The sequence below is a fragment of the Tinamus guttatus genome, unplaced genomic scaffold (genome assembly GCF_059628265.1).
Source record: "Tinamus guttatus ecotype Peru unplaced genomic scaffold, ASM5962826v1 Tinamus_guttatus_pri_ptg000619l, whole genome shotgun sequence".
NCBI classification, from domain to species: domain Eukaryota; kingdom Metazoa; phylum Chordata; class Aves; order Tinamiformes; family Tinamidae; genus Tinamus; species Tinamus guttatus.
The window spans coordinates 644,848-671,352 of NW_028289153.1; the positions used below are offsets into that span (position 1 = coordinate 644,848).

Here is a 26,505-nt window from a genome sequence, read left to right on the forward strand (position 1 = left end):
AGGAGGAGGGAGGCAGGGAGTTTGGTACAGGCGGCCGGGAAGGCTACACTGAATTTAGGCTCAAATTTATTGTGGGCTTCTTTTCGTCCTTCCACAAGCTCAGGCTGCTGAATCAATGATAACTTAAGGTGAGGCAGCTCTCACCCAACTAGGAGAAGACACAAGTGAACCAGCTTCTTAAATTTGCAGTGAGCTCCATCAGACAACTTTGAAGACTGAAAAAGATATAACAAGATTCAAGAAGGGAGAAAATTCTATATCAAATATGTGTCACACAAATGTGGGTCCTCGTGACAGAACCTGATAAGAAAAATGGCTTTCCTCAGTTCAGGATACCCTAGCCAGCCTTAGGTGAAAATGAAGGGTCAATAACTGCCAACATTTCACCATGGAGAAGCACCATGACAAGATGCAGGCACCCTCTTTTTCAAAGAAAATAGATACTGACACCAAACACAGCTCAGTTTTCTCAGCTGTGTGAGATTTTCTGCAGAGTATTCACGTTCTATGACTATCCTATGGCTTTTCCTGCAGGACATCTCTAGCCCAGGTCACTGAATTTGTGCCAAGAAGAGCACAAAGTTCATGCCTGCACCACAGTAATCCATCAAAACTAGGTCCTGGGAGCTGTTCCAGTTGTTCCACCATATCTCACTGCATTTTTGTAGAGAATCATAGCTTTCCTGTATGAATAGCCAGACTAAGGCTTCACATAGCTTAATATTCTGTCTACCAGTGAGCAAAAACTGTTTTGTAGAAAGCACCTAAGAAATAAGGAAACACAGAAAGTTACTCTTCTCTGACTATCCTCTTTATCTCTTGGCCATTGCCAGATTACAGATTTCCTATTATCCTTATAAATAGAATAAGCCCAGCAAGAACATGTACATCAGAAAATATGACACAATTAGAAGAAAAGAAAGAAAGCTTTCCATCATGCAAGAACTTATTTATGGCTTCCATACAAAACTTTTCAACATCTACCTCATTTGACATTTTCTAAAAACTTCTCTGAAAAAGGGTCACGTAAAAAAAAGCTAGAAATGAGGAATAAATGTATTCCCTAACCTCTGCTTCTGCTTTTCATATGTGTTTATCTCGGTCATTCTTTTCTATCCTACTATGTAGCTCCAATAAAAAGTTTCCTCAGAGCATGGTAGTGATTGGAAACATTATTCAAGTACAAGAAATCATTACGAAAACCAAATCATACCAAACTGAACCACAACACTAGAAAACAAAGCACATATTCTTATGCCACTCTAGAAATCCCCAACACAAAGAAACAAACTAGATCCCAAAGAGGTTCAGACAAGAGCAAGAAAGATGACCACTGAGCTGAAATGGCATCACATTTCCTTCATACAAGGAAAAGTTCAATAGATCAGACCCTTTATGTTAGAAGGGAAGCAATGTAAATGAGAGCTGATAGGAGGCACAGGAATGGGTGTACATGCATCAGGTGTTTGGATCTCCTCCACGTGAAGGTGGCAGCTGATGGGATGAAAATGAAACAAAAGCAAAACACAAAAGTGAGGAGGTGGAGCTCACAAAGGTAGCACACAGGAGTGGTTGAGTTGTGGGCACTTTGCTTCAGGTACCTGTTGTTGCTAAAAGGTTACACAGGTTCAAGGACAAACTGAGCATGTTTATGGAACAGCAATGCATTGAGAACCAAGTATGGAAAAGAGAGTGAGACTTTGGAACACACATGTCCTGATCCTCCCATGATGCCATCCCAAAACCACAGTGATTCTCACCATGCCCACAAGAGAGCAAGTGTGCCCTGCTGAGCAGGAATGGACCCAAGGCCCAGGTCAGAGGCTTAACTTCCACGCTCTTCAGGGATGTGAATGCCATGAACAAGCTATCGGATTTTATCAGCAAGGGATACAAATTAATAGTGCCCCTGGGAACTGAAATGCTTATCTTTTAAATGGATCTTTCAAATCCTTATCTCCTCAAGGGAGAGAAGAGGAAGAATTTGTTGAATTGGAAGATTTTACTTTTTTCACACCTAGAGTAATCCCAAACCTAATGAGGATTGAGATGACAGGGTGATTTTCTGAACATCGCTAGGTCCAATCTCCATCATCATATATATAAACACATTGAAAATAATCTACTCAAAGTTGCAGAAGAGCAATACTCTTGCAGAAGAGCAATACAATTGCACTCAGCAATACTCAACCATTTAGAGCTAACGGTGCCCAAGACCTGGAAGATCTTGTAGGCACATGGGCCAAGACACAGGAGCAAGGACTGCTGTGGGGCGGCTAAGGCTGCAGAGTCAGACCAAAGCAGAGGTCCAGGATGGTCCAGACCATCTTCCAGGACGGTCTGTAGTCATGCGAGGGAAACAAGCATTGCTGTGGGTACTACAGCTTGGCAAACGAATGCTGGTGATCTCATACCACGTTGTAGATCATCATTCTCCTACATAAAGGTATTCCACATAATGTAGGGTAACTATTTTGGGCCTAGTTATGACTGATAATGAATTAATTCCTTTGACTTGAAGTTGGCGGTTGCTTAGTGACCACAAATCATGACCTGATTATATTTAGCATAAGAAAAGGGAAGATAGCTTCAACCAGTCTTATATACATGTAACACTTAAGGTTAATTTCTCAACACTGAACTTACTTAAGTTATATTATTTCTTCCATATCTATTTTTAATGAAAATCATGATTTTTAAAAAAATAGCAAACCAAAAAAAGTTATAAAACCACAATTATGAAATATAGCTAGACATCTATTTGGAAAAAAGTGACAAAAGGAACACAGTCATTGGAATTGCAGAGTACATTTACATTGTAATTATGGAAAGTAATTGAAATCAATATGAAGTTACAATCTGAAAATTGATAAAGGGAGCTAAAACATGAAAGAAACACAAATGGCTTGCAGGATGGAAGAAACTTGAAAAAGCTGTTTGGTTGCTCTGGAGATAGAGAAAAATATTCTAAAAGAAGCAGGAAGAGGCACTTACATCACATCATGATGATAAAGTATAAGGAGTTACTAATTGACTGAAACAAATACTTTAAAACTTACAGGCTAAGAAAACTATCTCAAAAAGATCGGTCAGGAAAAATAAAAAGAAACTGACAGGGGATTCAAAAATGAGTGTTAATACAACTGTATAAATTTTATGGAAAATGGGTAATGTCCTGCAGCCTAGTGAGCATCTGTAAAGGGAAGCAGCTGGCCCTGGTGACCCAGCATCCACACTGTGCACATTTTAGGGCATTTAGCTTCAAACTGCATCTGCCTGGACCCACAGGCTATGATGGGGGGCACATCCAGGGTGTTTCTGCACCACGTCTCCTGGGTTCCCTTCACGGGAAGATAATCCAGATAATCCAGGAAGATAATCCTGCCGCCCAGCCTTGCTCTGCAGCAAACCCGAGAGCTGCCGCGTGCCCAGGGGGATCAGCTGCGTTCCGGGGTGTCGCACAGAGAGCTGCAGCCCCCGCACGGCGCCGCTTCCCCCAGCGCTTCTGGCTGCGGCCGCTAACGCTCATCTCACAGCTGGACACGCGCAGAGTAACGTGGGCATCGTGGAGAAGACGTCTGCAAGAGCTGCCATCCCCGTGCTCCGTTACGCCACCCTCCTCTGCCAGATTCTCAGCTTTGGCATTTCTTCCGCTATATTGATAGTACTATCAAGGAAAAGGAATAACAGACAGGTTGTCCCCTTCTTCACACTGAGTAACGCCAGTCTGCCTTCCTCCAGTCAGCTACTTGTAATTCTGGATTCTTAACAAACTTAAAAAATAATTTCTCCTTGCTTGGAAAGTTCATTTGTTAGTGCCACTGACCCCAGGTGGATACCATCTGGACCTGCTGGTTTGTGTATGATTAGTTTTGCAACTGTTACCTGACCTATTTTATACAAACAGCTATACCTGAAACATGAACAATTTATTCTTACCTGACATAATTTCATGTCCTTTCTCCTTACACATTTTCAGTTTAAAAAAAAAAAAAAGTCACTCACAGATACCAATTCAATTACACAGTAATTTAGGTTGAGAGGAAACTTTGGAGGTTATGTAGTCCAAACCCCTCTCAAAGCCAAGCCAATCTCTTTTACTTTGAATTAACATGCTGGCTTTCTTGCAAGCTCTATTCATTGACATAGTTATAAGGAATTTTTAGGCTTTTTCTGTGCCCTGAATCTTATATTTTCTCACAAAATTTCAGCAGCTGCTTATAGCAATCAGTGATGGCTAGCTAAGAATAGAAGAGATACAAGGATATCTTAAGGCCCAGCTTTCTAGAACCAAGCCCATTACTCACTGGCTGTTTCAAACTCCAAGAGTCTTTTTTTTTATTTGCTGTCCTGATGACTCCTGTGCTTTCTGTGGAGGTGCCTATAGAGAACAAACTCTCCTACGAGATAAATCACTTTGGCACCTCCATTGCGCTAGAGAGGTCTGGACCACTAAACTTCTCAGAAGAATTCAAGAAGACTCAAGAGGAAGCCTGACTTCACAGATGACCTGAAACTTGGTTTTGCCTGGGATATGACACATAGCATGATGATATCGAAACCACAGAGGGCTAGAAGAGATGTTTCAAGGAAAGAGACTCATCAGAGAATACAAAAACATTCCTCTGAAATAAATGATATGTACCCAGAACGGATGCTACCCCATTTCCTTCACCTACAGAACATCATGGGGGGGCAGCTTCACAACCATTCCCACTGCTAAAACAAAGGACACATCTCCTTTCTGCTCCAAGAACAGTTACTAGCCTTAGCAGGAAAGCCTCTCTAGTAAGAAGTGGCATCAAGGATGCAAAGAGAGAACAATAGATAGGAATTTTAAAGAAGAGCTTTCCAGACTTACTCCAAACCAACGATTTGGCTAATTCTTTAGCTGGGCTGGCTCTGCCATTACAAGCAAATACTGCACTGAAAAAAATCCCCTCAATACCAATGGCTTCAGGAGGAAAGCAGGTCTGAACTGCCAGCGCTCTGAAGTAGCTGCAAGCTGCAGCTTCTCCTGATCACGGCAAGCACCCGGGCATCACCATCTGCTAAATTAGCCCAGGACTCTAGAATAGGAGTAGAAGGAGAGGAAGTGGGGGGAGAAAATAAAAGGTAAAACTCACCAACATCGGACTCTTTGTGGGTTTTGATGATTTCAGCCAATTCAAAATTTCCTGCAATGATGGCCACCTGAAAAGAGAGGAAGGGGAGACAGTTGAGTGGTTCTGAGCAGCACTAATCCTGCGCCTGCTTGCACAGATTTTGCCATATGGACTCATAACAGCTGCTTCCCATGGGGGTGCAGAGCCAACAATTGTTCTGCCTCAGCTAACCCAGTCAGTAACTCCAAGGAGGAAATATGCTCTCAGCATCGCAGAACGCGTGTGGACGGCTTGTGCAACGGGAGGGTGGTGAAGGGCCCAGGAACAACCATTCCCATCTGCTCAGGAGTTTGGTCGTGATACTTCTGACACCAGCGAGGAATCCATCTCAGGTCGGCTACGTACTGACAAGTTCTGAAGCCTGGAGTTTTGCACTGAATCCCAGTTTGCTGACGAAGCAAGGCAGCTCACCAGGAACTGAGCTCTCTGCAGGTCTTACCTGACAGCCCCGCAGACTAACGCCCGCTCCGGGCTCAGGAACCACTTCCACCCAAAAGCTGCTGCAGCAGCTTGCTCAGAGAAGCCAGAGGATCTTACACCAACATTAGGTATTGCTTTTCCCACCACCCATCCCGTAGCTACTCTTCAAATGGAGAATCTTAAAAAAAAAATCAGAAGAACAAGGAAAAGGGAAGTAGTTGAGTGTGGAAAAGCCCACAGACCAACAGTTGTGCCTGCTTCCAGGAGCTGCTTCTGCAGGGGCTCATGTCCTGGGAAACTGTGCAACACCATCCGGCTCCAAGAGGTCGGGCTAACATACAAGCAAGAGAAGAGAGACTGAAGCACTGCTCTCCCGAAGCAACTGTCCACTGGACGCATTAATGGCAGTGCTTGAACTCTGTTGTTTTTTTTGTATCTTTGGAAAAAAGGAAGTATTGCATCATAGTCAGTAAGGCAGAACAATCCTTTTTTGTTGTTTTTTTTCAGAACAAAGCCCCAAAGTATTCTTTCAAAATGTCAAAGAAACACAATAAGGTGGGTAGGAATACATGAAATCCGTGGTTAGACGGTTAAGCGGGGAGAGCTCTGCAGGGCTGAACTGGCTGGACCTCGAATCGCAGCCGCCGTCTCAGCCCGTCCCGGTGCTCACAGCGAACCCCGGCCCCATCCCTGCTTCCCTCCTTAGCACTGCGTCTGCACTCAGCAGCACCCAGAAGAAGCTGGGAAGGAAATGCAGCTGGAGCTGGTGGATTCCAGGCCTAAACAAGTGTTTGCAGTTGGAGACTGACAGTAACAAGCTCCTTCCCTCAGTCCGGAGGCATCCTGTGCTCCCGATGCCCATCCAGCACCATCAGGAGTCCTCGGCTGAGGCACGAGCCCTTAACTGACCCCGCGGCAGCGCAGGGGGTCTGTAACCGCCTGCCCCAGACCTGCTCCTGTCCCCGGCTCTGCACGGTGCTCTCCAGGTGCACATCCCTTCTGTACATCCACAAAACGCCCCGCAGAGGTTTCCCAAAAGCAAGTCACTGGGAGAAGGGAGCTGACATGCAGAAGGCACTTCTTTCTTCCACACGCAGTGGTTATATGGAAACAAACTCCTTTCTTAACAAGATAGGATCATAGAATCATAAAATCATAGAATGCTTAAGGTTGGAAGGGACCTCTAGGGATCATCCAGCCCAACCCCTGCACACGCAGGGTCACCTAGAGCACGTGGCACAGGGCTGCGTCCAAGCGGGTTTGAAGATCTCCAGAGAAGGAGACTCCACAACCTCTCTGGGCAGCCTGTTCCAGGGCTCTGGCACCCTCACTGGGAAGGAATTTTTCCTTAAGTTCCTGTGGAACTTTTGGTGTTTCAGTTTGGGGCCGTTTCCTCTAGTTCTGTCGGTGGCCACCAGTGAAAAGAGGCCGCCCCATCCTCCTCACGGCCTCCCTTGAGGTACTTCTAGACACTGCTCAGGTCCCCTCTCAGCCTTCTCTTCTCCAGCTGAACAGGCCCAGCTCCCTCAGCCTCTCCTCATAGGGCAGATGTTCCAGGCCCCTGATCATCCTTGTGGCCCTGCGCTGGACTCTCTCCAGCAGCTCCACATCCCTCTTGTCCTGTGGAGCCCAGAACTGGACACAATACTCCAGATGTGGCCTCAGCAGGGCTGAGCAGAGGGGCAGGATCCCCTCCCTCGACCTGCTGGAGACGCTCTTCTTAACGCACCCCAGGATCCCATTGGCCTTCTTGGCCACGAGGGCAACTGCTGCCTCATGGGCACCTTGTCATCCACCGTGACACCCAGGTCCCTCTCTGCAGAGCTGAGGGATAGGCCAAACTTGGCCATCCTAGGGCTGCCACAGACACCCCTTTTTAAAGTTTATTTAAACTTCAGAGTTCGGGCACAAATTGAACTGGAAATTCCATTTGAACACAAGAAAACACCTTCCTAAAATTAAGGGAGGCAGAGCTGTGGAGCTGGCTGTCCAGAGAGGCTGTGGAGCCTCCATCCTCGGACACACTCACATCCATCCGGACACGATCCTGTGCATGAGCTGCTGGTGGCTCTGCCTGTGCAGGGCGCTGGACTAGCGGATCCCCCGCGGCCCCTGCCCACCACAACCATCCTGTGATCATCGAGACAAACGTATTGCATGAGGAAGGCAGCAGCAAACGAACTCTTGCAGACAAGTCAACAGCGACACTGGCAGCCCCAGCTGGCTGCTAAATGCTTTCCTGCCCTCCTACAGGAGCGGCTTTTAGAAATACGAGCTCCATTTGCATTTTATCACTAACTTGTGATGAGGGATATATTTAACTTGGTGACTCAGTACACCACGCACACCTCTCTACTATCATCCTTTATCAGCAGAAATAGTCTTACTATCCTCAGCTCAACAATGTTTATACGATTTTTTTTTCCTTTTCTGCAGCCTAGAAATCATGTTCTAACTCCTCAGCCAAAATTGGGAGAGATCAGTTATGGCTGGAAGAAATGAAATCTTCCTTTTTGCATTCTGAAAATTAGGCCACAGGAGCAGAGAAAGTCAAGTAATAACCATTATATTCCCCCAAGCTTGCTTGAAATTGCAATCTCTGGCACTTCCTCTCTCTCTCTATGCATATACCCACACAAGGCCTGCTCTCCCAAAGGTCACATTCTTTAAAAAGGATAAGAGGAAAATGTCTGTACAGAAGGACAAATGTCTTGAATTTGGGGAAAATTTGATGGCAAAAATACTAAAACTTCCAAAAGAACGGAAAGGAGTTTTTAGAAAAAGCATCTGAACTTCAGTGTTCCTCAATCGTACAGTTAACATATGGCCCACAGTCTGCGTGAGAAGCAAACTCAACGTACACATTACGAATCTCATTAGATGCATGCATGGGGAATAATTCCTGAAGCGCACGGTTTTGCGGAGGGCTCGTTGGCCACGACCGAAGCAGCTAGTGCCACCGCGCGCACGTGGGCACTGCCTGGCTGGGGACCCCCCGGGTCCCGGCCGTCCCCGTGCCCCGCAGCACAGGGGAGAGCTGCCCCCTGCACCCAGGCTCCCCGTCCGTAACGCGAAAGGAAACAGGAGGGACATCCAGAAGAGGCAGGAAGAAACGTGCTGAGTGGGAACCCTGCTAAGAACATGACCCTGGGTTGCATGCAAACCCCCAGGATGGAAGAGTCCTGCTGCTTGGTCAGTCCTGCAAGGAGCAGGCGAAGGAGGCAGCTGGCACTTGCTCCATGCAGCTGCAGGGTGAAGGGCTCGAGGGACAGCACCATGGACCACGTCAGCAAAGGGCTCCGAGCAAAGCCTGTGCAGGGGAGGGGTAAGCACAGAAGGGGGTTCACAGATGGAAACTACTGGAAATAGGTTTTTATTTGTTTGTCTAAATTTCAAAGCTAGAATTTAGACTGCTTGTATTACAAAGTGGGAGGAACTGGTGGCCAGAACAGTCTTATAACTTCCCCTCGAAAATAAATGATTTTATTTCAAACAAAAGGCCAGATGTCTAGCACAGGAATGTCCTCTTAATATCACAGCCAACCTGTTTATACTATTGATATTATGGAGATAACAAATACTTTGCAAAGGGCATTTCTCACCCCATTTTGTCCTCCTGCTACAGTATGGAAAATCTGTCCTCCTGCATGCCACAGAATGAGCAATAAAATCCATATTCACATGGGAAAAGACACATCCATATTATGATTGCAGCACGTGATTATTTTCTTAACTGCTTTTACACGTTGACTCATTCCGTGGCATGATACCAACGTGACTGTGCTTTTTAATCTAGCAGCAACTTGTTTGTTTTTACCTTTTTAGGGAAATGCAGTGATTTCCAGAAGGGGAGGAGGGGCGTGCAGGCAGGCCGCGCCACCCGCAGCATCGGGGTGCTGGAGCAGCGAGCGCGTGCCGGGATTCCCGGGAGAGCCGCGCCGTGAGCTCCAGGCCTGACTCGGGGCAGCAGCAGCACGAGAGCCTCCCTGCAGCCAGGTCTGTGTGCCCAGAGCGGGGGCTGCCCCTGCAGCCCCCCGAGCCCGCACGGTGCCCGAGCCGCGGCTCCGCGTGACGCCCGCTCTGCTGCTCCCTGGGACGGGGCTCAGCCCGAGGGGCGGCCGGTGGCACCGCGCGGCGACGCTGCCCGCGGGAGAGCCCGGGGACAACGCGCCGCTTGCTCTGGCGGGAGGCTCCTGCCCTCTGCAGCCGGAGCGGGCAAGGAAGCCCCCCGGTTCCCATGCCCGCTGCTCCACAATGCCCCCGGTTCCCATCTCCACTGCTCCGCAGTGCCCCCGGTTCCCATGCCCACTGCTCTGCAATGCCCCCGATTCCCGTGCCCGCTGCTCTGCAGTGCCCTCGGCGCAGGGACCCACGCGAGGGCGGAGGGCAGGCGCGGGCAGGCAGGGCCCCGCTGACCCGGGGAGCGGGAGCAGCCCTGCTGTGTCCCAGCGGCCCCACGAGCCCTGAGGGGACACGGCTCCAGCTCCGAGTCTGCACAAGCAGCCACTACACAAAGAGAAACCAGTTCAATTTGGATGCGTTTCCTAGGAATCGTGCAGAGCTTTCCTGTCACAACCTTCTGCCCACCGAGCTGGCGGAGCTGTGAAAAGACAGATCATCACTGGGCTCACAGGGCTGCCCGGTAAAGGGCACGAGGTTACACAGTCCCACCTGAAGGCAACGTCCACCATGGTCGGGATCTCAACAGTTCCATGTAGGGCTCAGAGAGGAAGACATCCGGGGAAAATAGCACTGGCCAACCTTCAATGTAAGTATTTTGCCTAGGAAATGTGAAGAATAACTACCCTGAACATAAAAAGAAAAGCAAGTGGTAGAGCCTTCCTTATGCCATGATAGCTCAAGAGTGGGTAGAATTCCCTTGAACTTCCGCACACAAAAATGAGCCTTCCTAGGTGGACCCCATCCTTTCCTTGGTTCCTGCCCAAGGTAAAGCACTGCCGTATTGAGGAAGGGACTGGTCCTATGGCACTTGAAGCTGACAGACAGGATGCCACCCTTGGTAATACCATCTTCTCAAAGAGAAGGGGAGTGGAGACCTTGGAGATAGAAGAGTATCAAAACCCACCAAATAGCCCTGGGTGAGAGCCCTAGTGGCATGTGCCTGAGGTGAGGGAAGTCCCCAGCTGACAAAGCTGGCCAGGAAGTGAGCAGAAAAAAGGAATAGAGGGAGGCAAAGAGATAAAGTTCTATGGTAGAAGTTATGTTACTTCAAAACGCCTCCAAAATAAAAGGGCCTGGATGAAGCACAGAGGAATATTAAGCTGATGCCAGAGTGCATGGGTCTGAAAATGCTGGTATTTTTACACATTTTTGTACCTCACCTATCTTCAAAGCCCTGAGAAGCATCCAGTAAGCATGCCAGACTCTGCTATCAGTCATTTCTCTATTACTTTCCCCAAGACTTTGCCAGCTATGGAGGTTTTCCATTGTTGATGGTATTCTACCTCTCCATTATCCCAGATAACAGAAATTCTTGGTAATCATCACAATTTATTTAAGTAATGCTATTGTATGTCTGGATTTTTTTTTTCAAAGTTGTCTACCTTTCCTTGGCCAGGCAGACTTCAAGCATTTTCTATATTTGTTCTAGATTTCCAGAAATCTGGCAATCCTACTAGGTCATTCCTACTGCTTACATATGGTAGCTCCATCTGGGCTGCCATATGAGCAGAAATTCTAGACACGTTCACAGCAATGTGTGTTGCGAATCTATTGCACAGATGCAGCCAGTCTGATGCTTTCAGGAGGTGTCTTTGGGGTCAGTCTTTGTACGACTATACTGTAGACCCAACATTTCTTGGAAGCACTAGACAGACCTCCTGTGCATGAACTACACAGCTGATCTGGAATAAATGCATCTCCAATGTCTTTTGTACCTGCAAACCACCATGCTATACATCGGTACTAGAACCAATACCTTCAGGAAACACCCGGCTTACCACTCACCTGCTGCACAGGAAATGAGGATATATCTGTGTGGACCATACATGCAGCCCTTGGTAGAGTAACATTCTACCACTTGGCCTACAAGAAGGTTCTGCTAATGATCTGCATGAGACAGCAGGTGCAGAAAAACATGAAGAAGAAACAGAATCACCTTCCAAAGCTACAACCACTTAGCTCTAGGCCAAGAGAGATATATTTTATCTATTTTATCAGTATTTTCAGACTTTCAGATGAAGCTTATGGAGCTGTTGGGGAGAAAAAAAAAGGGGTGGGGGGGACAATTTCCTTAATAAGATGCATAAAAGCTGTCCTAAAGAGAGGCAGAGGATGCTGTGTCCTCCTTCAGTAAGGGGGGAGTAGAATATCTGAACTCTGAATGCTCTTGTGGAGCTAGCAAAGCATGAGAAGCTGCTGTGAATTCACCATGCACAGGAAGCCCTTGAGCTGCAGGAGAAGGGGAGGTTTGAGCTGCAGACTCTGAGGGGAGAATCTCATCTCTCTCAGCACTGTGATTTCCAGCAGGGCCGATGATCATTAGCACAAGCTGCAAGGGCAACAGCAGTGAGTTGATCGGGGGTACTCGTGTCAGCATTAATAGTAGTCTCAGTGTGGGGTCATTACCTCCCCTACACTCTGCTATCAAAGAGTCTTGCAGGCCACATCACCAGCAAGGTGCTGTGCAGCCATGTGGGCCTAGCAGTGGGATGTCCTGGAGGTCCAAGTCCCATGAATTGCCACGCTGTAGGAAGGCACTGAAGTGAGCTTTGGCTTCCTACAGAGACCAGAGGTATTGGCTGCACCTCCTAGAAGTCCAGAGAAAGGTTCTGCAAGGAAACGACAACATATTTGGCCATGGCCATGATGGCAGCTGCACAGAAACCTCTCAGTGCCCTGAAGCACTCTTAAAGAGATCAACTTATGGTTGTCGTAGTGAGCCGAGTGCAAGGTCCACAGGCAATCAGTGCCTGGGGAAAGAGTACCTCAGACCCAGGCGAGAGCAGACAGAGCAGTGAGGGCATTTCTTGGGTCCACATGTTCAGATGGAGCCGCGATGGACAGTGCAATCCAGCAGCACAGGATAAGAGGCCAGACACATCATCTTGGGAAAGACACATCATCTAGGGAAAGAGCTGGTGAGAGTCTGGCCTTTGGTCCACCCAGCCCTGAACGATGCTCTGGAGGACCTGGAGAGCACATAGACCTGTGCCTGGAACGGTCCTCACTGCCAGGAGCAGGGACAGACCCAAGAGCTGCCAGGTTCTTGGGCTGGAGGAGAGGGAGAGGCTCTCATGCAACACAGATGCTTGTGTGTAACATCCAGAACCGAAGTGCAGGTGCCGCCAGCCAGGGAAGATCTCAAGTCGGCAACATCGTCTGGATAATTGAAGCGGAGATGGCATCTGAGTCAGGATTAGATCAGTCTCACACCAAAGAGCGGAGGAGGAGGGAGCCAGGAGGCCAGAAACCTGATCAATTTTTACCAGACAAACTTCAAATGAAAAGGGAGAGAAAGCAAATCAAATCAAACAGGAACAGGAAGAAAGCCTTCAGAGAGGAGCTAAGTAATAAAGAAAAGTTCATCAGACAGATGGGAAGGACTCCTCAGCAAGGGGAGTGCTGCGTGTCTGCAGCAGGACGCCCGTACGCGCCAGGCCGGGCCGCACAGGGCTCCGGGCGCTGAGCGAGGCCTCGCGGAGCATCCGCCCAGCGTCTGCTGCACCGACACGGACACTCGGGGCGGACGGAGCCTTCCCGTGCGCCGCAGCTCCCAACTCCAGCAAAGGGAAGCCCAGAGCTCAACGGAGAGCGATTGGCAAGAGCAGCTAAATAAGCCAGCAGTCCGCCGGGAGAAAACACTTGAAATGTAGCACAAAGAAGAAAAAAAGATGGGTCATTCGTCGGTCCATCGTTAGGGGCAGATGGTACAATGGCAAATAACAACACGGGAAAGGTGAAAAAGCAGAGATTTAGTAGAAACAAGGGAGTATAGAAAGAATACATTTAATCTTCCCCAATGGTGGCAGATATGGAATGGACATTTACTTCCTATAATGAAGAAAGATGAGAAATAACATTTGCTAAATGTAATTCATATTCATATAAAAAACCTGACAACTTGCAAAAAATCTTCAAAAAAAATTCACGGAGGAACTCTTCATACCATTAAAAGAGCAGGTCTCAGGGAATCACAGAAATTCCAAGGAACCGGAGGAGCGCGCGTGCTCCGTAGCGCTTGGCACCACGGAAAGCGCTGCCGGCGGAAGGGCGGACGGGGTCGCGGGCCAGAGCCGGGGCGGCCACGCGGCGCCTCCGCAGCCGGCGCTCCCGGGGGGACGTCCCCGCGTCCCCCCTGCCGGGCGGCTCCTGCCGCTGCTCCCTGCGGGCTTCCCTCTCCGGTCCTACAACTTATCTCCGTTATTTCCAGCTATGGCGATTCACAACTTTTTCCTCGCTCTTTTGCTTCGCAATTGCAATTTTTGCCCATACCTGGGTTTATATTCCTACCATATTCATTCATTACTGCACCTTACTCTAGTTAACTTCTTGCTGTTTGAAACATTTTCAAAACTGTCGTAACAGTTTATAAATAATATCTAGCTTGTTTTTTTAACATTTTCACAGAAGCCAGATACAGTCCATTAGTAACATCGATACATATTTAGCATTTAGAATGCTTTCTGAATTATTTTCTGCTGCAGACTTTACATCAGAATCTAATTATATTTTATTCTCGTTTTGCTGATAATTTCCGCAGTTTTAGGAAAGTAAATCTTGTTTTGTTTTGTTTTTTAAAACGGAGGAATACATAAAGTTTGATTGACAAGTTTATGAGCCTGCCTGACAGAAACAACTATGTCATCAGTAAGATGAAACTCGGTAAGGACTAGTGCAAATTGTTGCACTTAGTATGGAGAAATCAAATGCACAAATACAAAATGGGGAATAACTGCCTGGGCATCATAAAGTAGAAAACAAGGTATGGTAACAGTGGAACACAAGCTAAACATAAATCAGCAGAATGGTGGTGTTGCATAAATACAAATTGTAATTCCAGGATGCATTAACAACATGGTGAGGCCCCATCTGGAATGATATGTTCGTGTTTGAGTTTAATTATTTAAGGATGGAAACAAGTACAAACGAATAAGGTGAAAAGAGACTTAGAAAGGAAAGACTGGAAGAACTGGGTTTGTTCAGCCTGAACGACAGAAAACTAAGACAAGTCATGGTGATAGTCTTCCAAATCTTAAGAGAAAATTACAAAAAACTCGTGATAAAGGAACCCGCTACTACACTGTTGGACAAAAGCACTTGCTTATTTGGAAAAAAAAAAAAAAAAGGTTAAATACTAAGAATCATAGAATCATAGAATCATAGAATGCTTAGGGTTGGAAGGGACCTCTAGAGATCATCTAGTCCACCCCCCTGCACACGCAGGGTCACCTAGAGCACGTGGCGCAGGACTGCGTCCAAGCGGGTTTGAAGATCTCCAGAGAAGGAGACTCCACAACCTCTCTGGGCAGCCTGTTCCAGTGCTAAAGAAAAAGAGTTCTGATTTTTTTGAGCAGCTGCAGAGTCTCCTTGGCAGATAGCTTTGAAACATTTGACAAACACTCACAGAGTAGATTTCTTACATGGGGTAGTTAGTTAGAAAAAGTAGCATCTTGACCTCTATTCAAGCCAGGTATGCCCAGGAGTGCACGATTTATGTTCTTCCGTGACCAGGTATTCTAACTGGGTCCAGGACATGTTGATTACATATATGTTTTGTGTTCTATATAGTTTAACTAACTCAAAATATATTTGTTAACAAAGAGGTATCATCCAGCAGGACGTTACTATGCGGCAACACTCAGGTTCTTGGTTGAAATCTCCTCTACGCGCATAATGACCACCAAGATACTGACTCTCAGAAGGTAAAACTCATGACAGCACAAAGGCTGGTGGGATAATAAGTAAGTTCTTATTACAGGAGAGTCTGAGCCTTGTGGTGTTTGTCTTAGTGCAGCCAGATTATTAGAAATGGCCATAGTCCACAGCTATAGGAAGTAAAACTGTTCTCAGAAAACAGGAACATAAAGACAAAGGAGAAAAAAAAAAGAGCGAGGACACCAGCATAAACTCTCTGTCTATGCTAATACTGCACCTATAAAGACTAACTGAAATTGTCAGTGAGATAGAACATCAAGTCAGAGAGAAGCTGTGTGTTACATGAGAAGTCAGTGAGAAGCCCTGTATTAGTGCACGAGGGTCATTCCTGGCAACCCTATTTCAAGGAGAAATTCAATTGATGGACATAAAAACAATTTATTAGATATAAAAGGCTTAAAACACAAGTGTTAAAGGAGTACAGACTACTCTATTCTTCCGCAGAGAAAACTGATGGATGACCAGATGCGTCGGTGCTAACACATAGGCAAGAAATCCAATTGCAAGGTTTTCCCATTACTGCAACACACACAGGATCCAACAGTGGGAAGATTCCCAGAAGGCCCAAGGAGGCACCATAGCAGAAGAGTGACGTGGTCCGTGCACAGGCAAAGCTCACCACGTCTTGGGTACCCGGAGGAGCCGAGCGGGACGGCGGGGCAGACACGGAGCAGCCCAGCGGCCCCCAGGGCAGCCAGTCTCACGCACAGAAATCACCGTCACTCAGAAAGGAGAATCACTTCGTCCGTCGCTAGCAGTTTATCTGCATTGCAAATGTGCAAGCTTTTAATTAATTTCAAGCATAAGACAATTTAGAATAGGCTGGGTTATTACTTTAGCTGATCATTAAGGATAACAAAGAGTTTAAGCACAGATCATACATTTCTCATGGATCCCAAATTTCATCAATTTTATGTTAATGTTAGTGAACATGCTTTTAAAAACTGAAGAAATCCTGTTTTTTTCCACACAGAGAGCAAACGCAGCAAGTTTGGGAAGATATGCTGCATTTTTGGTACATAGCAGGTTGAGTAACTATTCCAAGCGCCAATGGGAAGTCCACAACTCCATAAATTACTTTAATTTCCACAATAGTAGAGGTAGAGAGCAAAATCAGCAGGCTCTGCACACACTTACCAAAACCCACCTCTCCTCAAAATCCAAGTGTTTGACGAGAGGGAACAGATGGAGGAGTGCAAGGTTACCGGTGTAGTGACGACAAGAAAAATATGGAGCTTATTAATGAAAACAATGTTAGAGACACTCTCACATCAGCTGAAATTTTTGGCATAAGCTCTGACCAAGCCTTTAAAGCCTGTCCAACAGCAGATGCTGTTTCTGTTCCACACATGTTGAGGAACAATAGCAGCTAGATAGCGAGAGCTTACGTTAAGCTAGCTAAACTGTGCAGCAGCTACCAGCTTTATCTGCTCCCTAACACTGAGCACTTACAATCTACATACATAGAATTAAACATATTATGTTATATGACATCATAAGATATGATGTCACTAGTAAGTAAGAAGTCCGTAAGCTAAAATTTAAGTTAAATTAGAAAAATCACAGACATTCTTTAACAAAACCCCTCTGAGCAAATTCTGTTGCCTGGGCAACATGACTGCAAATTGCAGAGTTCAGACCACAATGTTTATTTTACAGTAACAAGAAACAAATTTTTAAGGAGAATACATCTCACAATATGCTTGCGCTATACTGAAAAGCTGATATAAATGATATGTTAAAGTAACATTGAAGTTTAAAGCTTTAAGGAGAACCATTCAAAGTGTTACCAGGTTATAAAGCCCAATTATATGTGTGAGAGGTGTAAAAAAAAAGATTGAGAAAGGTCATGGTATAAAATAAGAAAGAACAAGCAAAGAATAGCTGGAAAACAGGAAAACATATTACAATACATGAACAGTAAGAACAGATCGGCAGAAGAGCACACCTGCAGCTCAACGGGGGGAAGCTTTGGTACAAAGAGTGCTGAAGGGCTTTTGCTTCCGTTTTTACTCCGGAATTGGCTGCAATCACGCAACAGATATCACCAAATCAGCAAATCGGCTGGGCCTAATCAAATCGTCACCGAGTTTTTGCCTTTGTGTCCATTTCTGCAGTGAGCGTATTAATCACCTTTGCTTTTCTGCAAATCACTAGAGATTTGCAGACCATAAGATGAACTGCACTGCCAAAAATTTGTTAGAAGAAATCATAGATATTAGTCGTTAAATTTGATAATCTTTGAAAGGTCTCAGAAAGCTGGAAGAGACTGATGTGACAGCTAGCTTTAAAAAGGTGTGGATAGGAAAGGGAGGAGCACAGCACTAGAGACCAGACAACTTTCTTTTAATGTCCAGAAAAACGCTGGGCAAAGCAGATAATTTGCAAGCAGAGATGACAGACAACAGGAATTGATAAAGAGCAAACAAACTGTAAGTGATCCAAGTTACTCCTATCACAAGGAACAGGCCAGGCTTTGTGAAGCGCTAAGAAACAGAAGATATCAGTCATTAAGCTCTGCAAAACTTCTGATGTTCCAAAATGACACTCAGAAGCTACAGAAATTTTATCTAAGTGAAACTACTACCACTTGGGTGAAAAACAGATCAGAAAGCTCGCTGCGAGACTAAAATGGTATGCTAAATGGGTTTCACAGAAAGGTGCAGCAGTATTCACATTTTCCCAGCAGCCTGGATGATGGCATACACAGCATGTTGATCAGATTCAAAGTGAGATTACTTATTTAGGAGGGTGGCAGAAGATGAAGCTAGGCTCTTCTCCAAGGTGCACAGAGGCAATGGTCACAGGCTGCAACAGGGGAAACCTGCGGTTGGGCAAAACTAAGAGATTCTTCACCAGGAGAATGGGACAGCGCTGGAAGGAGACCCAGAGGCAGCAGCAGCCTCTGGAACATCCCAGACCTGCCTGGTAGGGCCCTGGACACCCTCCTGCAGTTCTGGAGTCGGCCCCTCTCTGAGCAGCAGGTTGGACCATAAATGAATGAAAAGAGAGTTCCCATCAATCCAAATTTTTCCATGCGCCTGTGACACAAAGCACAAACACATGCTGGAAGGCAGCAGGCAACAGCTCTACTCAAAAAAGATCTGAGGCTTACAGGATCACAAGCTGAACATGAGTCAACAAGTCATGCTGCGGCTGAACAGGAAAAAAAAAAAGGTATCAGGATTTACAATTAGCTTCACCAACAAGATGCGATGCAATCCCTCTACTCTGTGCAGAACACACAGGGTTTCAGCTGAGCGCTGCTTTTAGGAACTGAACTAAATAAATGATATGGAGAGAATCCAGAGGAAATCATCAGTAATGATCAGATTATGTTTTCAAAGTCAGTTTCAGGAGAATCTGAATGATCTGGGATATTTAGCTGGAGAATAGAAGATTAGAGTGGGGAAGGGGTGGAACAGGAAGGGGAAAAAAAAAAAAAGAAGCCGCTTCCACAAGGACAAAAATAATCTGTTCTCAATAACCACTGAAAAAGTAATGGGCTTAAAATTCAAAAAGAAAGATTCAGGTTAGATATCAGAAAAAGCTTTCTGACAGTAAAGACAGTTAAGCACAAAACCAGACTACCTAGGGAGGCTGCAGCCTTCCTCCAGCATGGAAGGAGCTCACAAATAGGTTAGGCAAGAGCAGCCATAAAGCATCTAGACAGAGCTAATCTGGGGGGACAGGAAGGGGTGGTGGCAGGAGAACAGGCAAAACGAATGACCTCTCAGGTTCCATTTCAGTCCTAATTTTCTGTTGTCTTCTTTGATGAGATGGAAGGCTTTGTGGAAAAGGAGAAAGCAGGGAATGTGGCAGTGAATTTAAGAAGGATTTTTACATGGCATCCCATAGCATCCTTAACAGCAAAATTGGACAGAGATGTCTTGAATTGGTGAACAATAAGAAATGTGGAAAATTGGCCGGATGACTAGGCTCAAAGGCTGGTGAACATGGCTATGAAGAACACTAGTGACTAAATACTGGGTAATTCCTCAAGTATGGATATTGGGGCCCACAGTATTCAATATTTTTATTAGCAATCTAGATGATAGTGTGTGGTACAAAACTTGGGAGCAGTTGGTATGCAGGATGGCAGGGCTGCTACTCAGAGGGACATCTAGGAGCTGGAGAAATGGGCCAACGGGAAACTCGAGGCTGTGGGATCTCCATCATGACTGTCTTCAGCTCTTGTTTAGTCACCATCCTGAGCACCCTGCGCTAACGGGCCCTGCTCTCAGCAGGGACAGGACAAAATGCCAGCATAGGTACCTTCCCACCTATGTGATCCTGTAGTTTAATCATTTTATCACTTTATCACTGAGGACCTAGGAGAGAAATCAAGCCATGATACAGATGTCACAAAGCAGCAAGTGCCAGTACCAAGCATAGTCTTGGTTGTGCAAGGAGGCTCAGGCCCAACAGATGATAGAATAGAACTTTTATGCATATACTCCGGCAATTATTTCCTTATCTCAATTTAAACATTTATCAGAAATGCTCACAGCTGAGTTAAAAGCAGTCTAAAACCTCTGAGGTGTGCTTCCATTTCATTACCATGGTTAGTCTTACCTGGTGAGAAGTACTCATTTTAGTATAAATCACTGCGAGCACTGAAGCCAGAGAAACTCTCTACATCAACAAAACCTGCACTGCTTGTTACAAGAAACTGTTGCTTCTTAATAGCATGAATTACCCACAAAAGAAAACTGTTTAGAAGAATTCCGCCTGGAAGATCACAAAAATGCAGTAATAAAAGGGACAAATTTTTGACAAAGAGAAGAAGCTCTGATTGTTAAATTTCAGCAAAATGAGAAGAAATTTGAAGCAACTACTTCATGTTATTTTTTTCTTTGGCATATGATAAGCCTGTGTATGTATAAATGGAAGAGTTCAACCATGAATATCACAAGAACATAGAAATTTGTACAAAATTGGCATTTACTCATCACTGAGAAACTTTCTGTCTGCATTTTAAAATTTACTTTAGAACTGTTTGGCATGAGCCAACACAAGCAATTCCACTGGCATACAAGCCATCCAGACAGGAGAGAAATTAGGTTCTATGTTTAAACATTTTTAGTTCTAATTTCCTACAAGAATCACCTGCTCATGTTCATACAGAGCTAGGGATTTGCTTATGCAAGAAGGCTGTGATAGGATTTTTAGATAATATCACTGAACTATGCCCTGATTGTTAGATCTTCCAGTGTTGAGCCCACTTTTTGAAGGGTCCTGTCAAACGTGTGATAAAGTATTTTCCATTCCTTTCCTAGGAAAGGAGGATTTGAAAGAATACATGCAGAATGAAAGATTACTCGTGACCGGAGATCTCTAAGACACATTTACCTACGCAAACACAGATGTGAACTACAAACATCCTCGTATCAACAGCAGGATCATTTCCCTTTGAACTACCTGGGGAACTGTGACCCACCAATAACCCCTGCAGTGGAAGAAGGGTCAGGGGAGATGGGCAAGGGCAAGGTGCCCATGAAGCTCAGGAATAATGTAGGATGTGACTCATTAGCACAGCCCTTGCACAGAATGCTGACCTTATCTCAACACAAAGGGACCGGAGGGTGACCTTTGCTTTAGATAAGCAGCTATATCCGTTGAGTGGACCAACTGGGGTAAATGTTTCTTCCAGAGATAGCCAGACCAGCATGGACGGAAGCGTATATATGGCTCAGCCCAAAACAGAATGTAAAGCCTGAGCAATTAGCAACGGAATTTCAGAGAGAGCAATGGTCTTGAGCAGGCGTCAACCCACATATTCCTTCCCAGTGACTGGGGATGTCCAGTGTCATCACAGTGAGCATATCACAGGGATGGGTAATGGGAACCACCCTGGTCTTGCATTGAACTGTATATTGCAATTGCTAAATGTACCTTACACTGCTTGTGTGATTTCAGGATATTGCTGTAATCACTCTGCTACATCAAAAATCCCATGCAACATCACATACCTTCAAAGTAAACTTTTATATTAAACATTACACTCTCCACGTGTTGAATATCCAAAAGAACCTGGTCAGACAGCACTGGACTCTGACAGTTCTAACTCATCTCAATTGTCCCTCTTCTGAGCCTGAACACGAAAGGTACAGCATGCCAATCACCATCTGAGACCTTCTTCAACCCTGGAAAACAAATCAGCACCTCCGAGGTCTCTCTGAAGGGGAAGGTGGCAGCACAATAAGCCTGCACATGGACAAATCAGCTTGAGGAACCACAACTTTTTACTGAGCCTGTGCATATGTTTGCACTGTGTGTGATACTTTGGTAGCTGCAGCCCAGCTATGAAGGGATCCTGAAGTTCTTCATGCAAGCACCGCTTGCAAACTAGTTCCATAAGGGAACAGCTGCACATGCACATGCAGTAGCACAGCGTGGCTAACAAAAATCAGCCGCTCAATATATCCCCTGAGCAGCCACAGCTTAGGGTTCTTAACCTTTTATAGAGAATTCTCTACATGAAAAAGAGCAGGAATCCTATGATAGCAACAGCTCTCCAGCTGCCTATCACAAGGTGCACCGTTGTGAGGCTGCAGTGAATCAGACGGCTCGCTCTTTCTGAGACTGCGGTAGCAAAGACAGCAAGTGTCTCAGAAGACTCAGAAAATGAAGACGAGACAGACTGGGCCTTCCTGTGTCTTAGCTCTCTTTGTACAGAAGTTAAGACATTACCGTCTGGAGGAGCAGACAGCTAGATGGGTAAAATTCTATTTGGACAGTCAGGCTCAGAGAATGATTGTCCTCTCCCTGCAAGCCAAAGACAAGTGCAACATTGCAGAGGTCTGTGCAGATGATCACATGTTTCTCTGAGATATGGAGGAGGGGAAACAGTGCACTCTTGTCAAGTTTGCTGGTCAAGTTTGCAAACTGGAGAGACTGGTCAACACATTCAAGCACAGAACTGCTATTCAGAAGGACCTGGACAAGCTGGAGAAATGGATCAGTAGGAAGTTCATGAAATTCAATAAGGATAAATGCAAAGTCCTCCTTCTGGGAAGGAAGAAACACTGACAGTGATATCGTCTGGGGAATGGTTCTGTGGAAAAGGCCCTAGTGGTCCTGGTAGACAGCAAGATGGACAGGAGCCACAAAGGCAGTGCCTCTGAAAGAGCAGAAAGTATTTCCTTCCCTAAGCCTTCCTAATGTCCACCCCAACAGTCAACCATTTCTCAGCAGCTGGGTGTCAAACTCCAGTCAGAAAGTGAGTCAGGAAGGCCATTTCACATGGTCCATCCACCACAGGAATGTGAAACATCCATAAAGTCTGAGCAACTGAACTTACGGTGGACATCTTAACCCAGGAAGTCACATGCGGCAACCCATCAGAAAGGCAGAAGGAATCTTAGGAGCTCTTTTCTGATCCTGATCCTGCCACATATAAATGGAAACTTTCCGAGTCTCACGGATCAATGAAAGACACACCAATATGTTTGGAAATAGCTGCAGTGTCAAGAATATGACAAAGGCCATACACTCTAGAAGACAAGACAGTTTCTCTTTGGTAGCCCAGGCAGTGCCAAATCAAGGTTAGGAGAGACTGTCTGCACATTATAACATGCTCACTTGGGAATCAGCAGCTATTCTGATAAAGTTCAGCTTGCAAAGGTAAATGGTTTCATTTCCAAGTCAAATGATATCATTCACATGCTTGAAAAGAGACAAAGTCATTCACAGAATTTGAAAGGTCGTGTCTCTTGGGATTACTCTGTCAACCTGTCAATAGAGTAAGGGAAAAGAAACCCAAGATACTGCAATTGAACAGCAGCTACCACTTAATGCTTTAGTCAAAAAAAATAAATAAGTAACTGTAGACAGACTGACCTAAAGGACTTTGAGCTATCACAAGTTCCATGCAAGAACAAAATGGAAGTAGTGACACTGGATCAATCTTACCACAGTATAATTCACCTCTTGAAAATAAAGACTTTCAGTCAAGACTTCTTCCTCACAAAACACAGAACACTGCCTAGTGTTGCCTTCTTGAACTACCCAGAGAAGGGACTCAGGTTCAATCATTACCAAGGGACTCCATGGTGACTTCCAAGGTCCAAGGTCAATCCAGGAAGTTAACCCGCACATCAGGATCAGGACCAGGTCTGACACGGGTAACCAGAGCCCAGTGATCACCAGGAACGCCCATAGTGACAAGGTAGATCTGAGGCCAGGTGAGAAGTCAGTGTGCAGGTCCAGATCAGCTGTGTCCCTGGCCAAGCTCAGGTATTCCTGCAGCACAGCTTGTGCAAGGCCTGAGCTTCAGATGGCTTTTGGGGCAACTGACAGGGTAAGAGGAGGATCCAGGTAAGGCTGGTGAGGGCCAGTAAGGCCTATTAATGTTTTCAGGGCCCTGACAACACGATCCTGACGTGGATCCAGTTCTTTTTCTGGTGAGAGCCTTTCCTGCTTGTTTGTACAACAGACCCATTGCGCTGCTTCTGAGCCAGCTGTACTGTACACTGTACAGGAAAACAGGAAGCCTCTAAGACTCATCTCACCCTTCAAGGTGCTCTGCTGCTGCTGTGACTCCTGACCCACAGCACGCTCCAGCAGTCAATACATCTAGTCAGGTCAGTGGGTACACGGAGAAGGATGACAGGATAGAGATTGTGAGAAAGCTGGTGCCCAGGCAGCACTTTGCTTCTGACCCTCTACTACAGGTACTGTTAAGGCAGCTGGAAGGAAAAAGAAAGGGGGGGAGGACAGGGGAGGAAGATAATTTTTTTTCATCCAGAATATGTTGGGAATTCAATATCCTACCTGCAAAATCATGTCTCCATCCTTCAGGAAGAAGAACTTATTTGTACAAGGCTGTGGAACCTGGGGAAGGACCGCATCTACAGAGGGGACTCTCTTAGTTTATAGAAGAAAAATAACTTAAGAGCAATTGAAGGCAGAGGTGCAAATACAAATGTCATATCAGGAAAACAGTGAATTGCAGATGGCTAGAAATGGGGTAAACTATAATCCTAAACCTATCCTGTTCTTGCACGCTTTCCTGAAACCTGCTATGAGCCTCGAAGAGGCAATAATGCACTCAACACTCCCATACAACCATGCAGATGAAGCTCTGCTGTGCAAGCGCTGCGCTGGGCCAGGGAGCAGCTCGAATAGTTTAACAAACCATGCGGAGTGGTGGCATGGCACCCCACGCTGGTTTGCCTCAAGGACGATAACCAAGCAGATTACAACCTCTAAACTGTCTGAACTGACGCTATCTTGAGTCATCTCAGGCCACTTACATCAAGCTATCTGATTAACAGTAACAGTCAAATTAACAGCAGCTATGTGCAATAATCTGACTAAATGGACATGCAAAAAAGAGAGGTATTTATATGATCTCTCCACCACACAGATGCTCTGGGCAGCATGTAAGTGGTCTCATAAAGACTCGGGTTTCCTTTGCCATGAGGAAACTCATCATAGCATTGGAGCATCCCATTGCCATAACTACATGAAGACAGTATGTGAGAAAGTGTGACTTTACAGCAGTCAGAGACTTAATGACATGCCGAAATACTGAGCAAACAGTCTAAGCAGCGAGTCACAGGGCTTCTATTTAAAAGCCAGGAACTGATAGGAGCACGTAATACTAATATCAAATTCTGGTTTGGATCAGGTTCTACGTGTGTCAGTAAACAACCTGATTGGATTACTAAGACCAGTTTTCATTTTCTGGAACAGAAACTTCAAATTAGTCACACTACTTCAGAAAGGAAAAGACAAACTGTTTTTTTCCCTCATTAGCACTCGCTAGGACTCTGCAGGCCCTGAACAAAATCAGAGCAGAAGCCATTTCTTCACCACCTGCTATACCCTGTTCCTTCACCAGCCATCCTATGTCCTACAAATGCCAGAACAAGAAGCATCCATTTCTCCATTGCTGGATTCCCAAAGTCCAACTTATCTGTAAATCAAGGAGCCATTTCCTGGAAGATGCCCCTTTCTGGAGCTAAGTACTTTTAGATTAAATTAGAAAGCAGTCAGAGGGGAATGTGCTCCTCTCCCAGAGCAAAGTTCCTCAAAGAGGAGCAGCATCTCTGATTTTGGCAGACCTTCCTGCCTCCATCCCAACAAGCCTTTTCATGGACCACCTGCCAGGGTGGTAGATAACATAGAATCATAGAATCATAGAATGCTTAGGGTTGGAAGGGACCTCTAGAGATCATCTAGTCCAACCCCCCTGCACACGCAGGGTCACCTAGAGCACATGGCACAGGACTGCATCCAAGCGGGTTTTGAAGATCTCCAGAGAAGGAGACTCCACAACCTCTCTGGGCAGCCTGTTCCAGTGCTCTGTCACCCTCACTGTCAAGAAATTTTTCCTTAAGTTCCTATGGAATTTTTGGTGTTTCAGTTTCCGGCCATTTCCTCTAGTCCTATCAGTGGCCACCACTGAAAAGAGACCATCACCGTCCTCTGCACTCCCTCCCTTGAGGTACTTCTAGACACCGATTAGATCCCCTCTCAGCCTTCTCTTCTCCAGGCTGAACAGGCCCAGCTCCCTCAGCCTCTCCTCATAGGGCAGATGTTCCAGGCCCCTGATCATCCTTGTGGCCCTGCGCTGGCCTCTCTCCAGCAGCTCCACATCCCTCTTGTACTGTGGGGCCCAGAACTGGACACAATACTCCAGATGCGGCCTCACCAGGGCTGAGTAGAGGGGCAGGATCCCCTCCCTGGACCTGCTGGAGACGCTCTTCTTAATGCAGCCCAGGATCCCATTGGCCTTCTTGGCCACAAGGGCACACTGCTGCCTCATGGTCAACTTATCATCCACCATGACACCCAGGTCTTTCTCCGCAGAGCTGCTCTCCACAAGGTCGGTCCCCAGCCTGTACTGGTGTCTAGGGTTATTCCTCCCCAGGTGCAGGACCTTGCACTTGGCCTTGTTGAATTGCATGAGGTTTTTCACCGCCCAGTTGTCCAGTCTGTCCAGGTCCCTCTGGATGGCAGCGCAGCCCTCTGGGGTATCGGCTACTCCTCCCAGTTTGGTATCATCAGCAAACTT

The 26,505-nt window shown here is 46.0% G+C and overlaps 1 protein-coding gene across 1 annotated transcript in view; it reads right to left on the reverse strand.

The window, feature by feature from the left end:
* SHANK3 (SH3 and multiple ankyrin repeat domains 3) overlaps window positions 1–26,505 on the reverse strand; it is a 311,958-nt gene that overhangs the window by 207,630 nt on the left and 77,823 nt on the right. Inside the window, 1 exon segment of the mRNA XM_088535213.1 lies at window positions 5,127–5,193. Within this exon segment, the coding sequence (XP_088391339.1) occupies window positions 5,127–5,193 (67 nt within the window).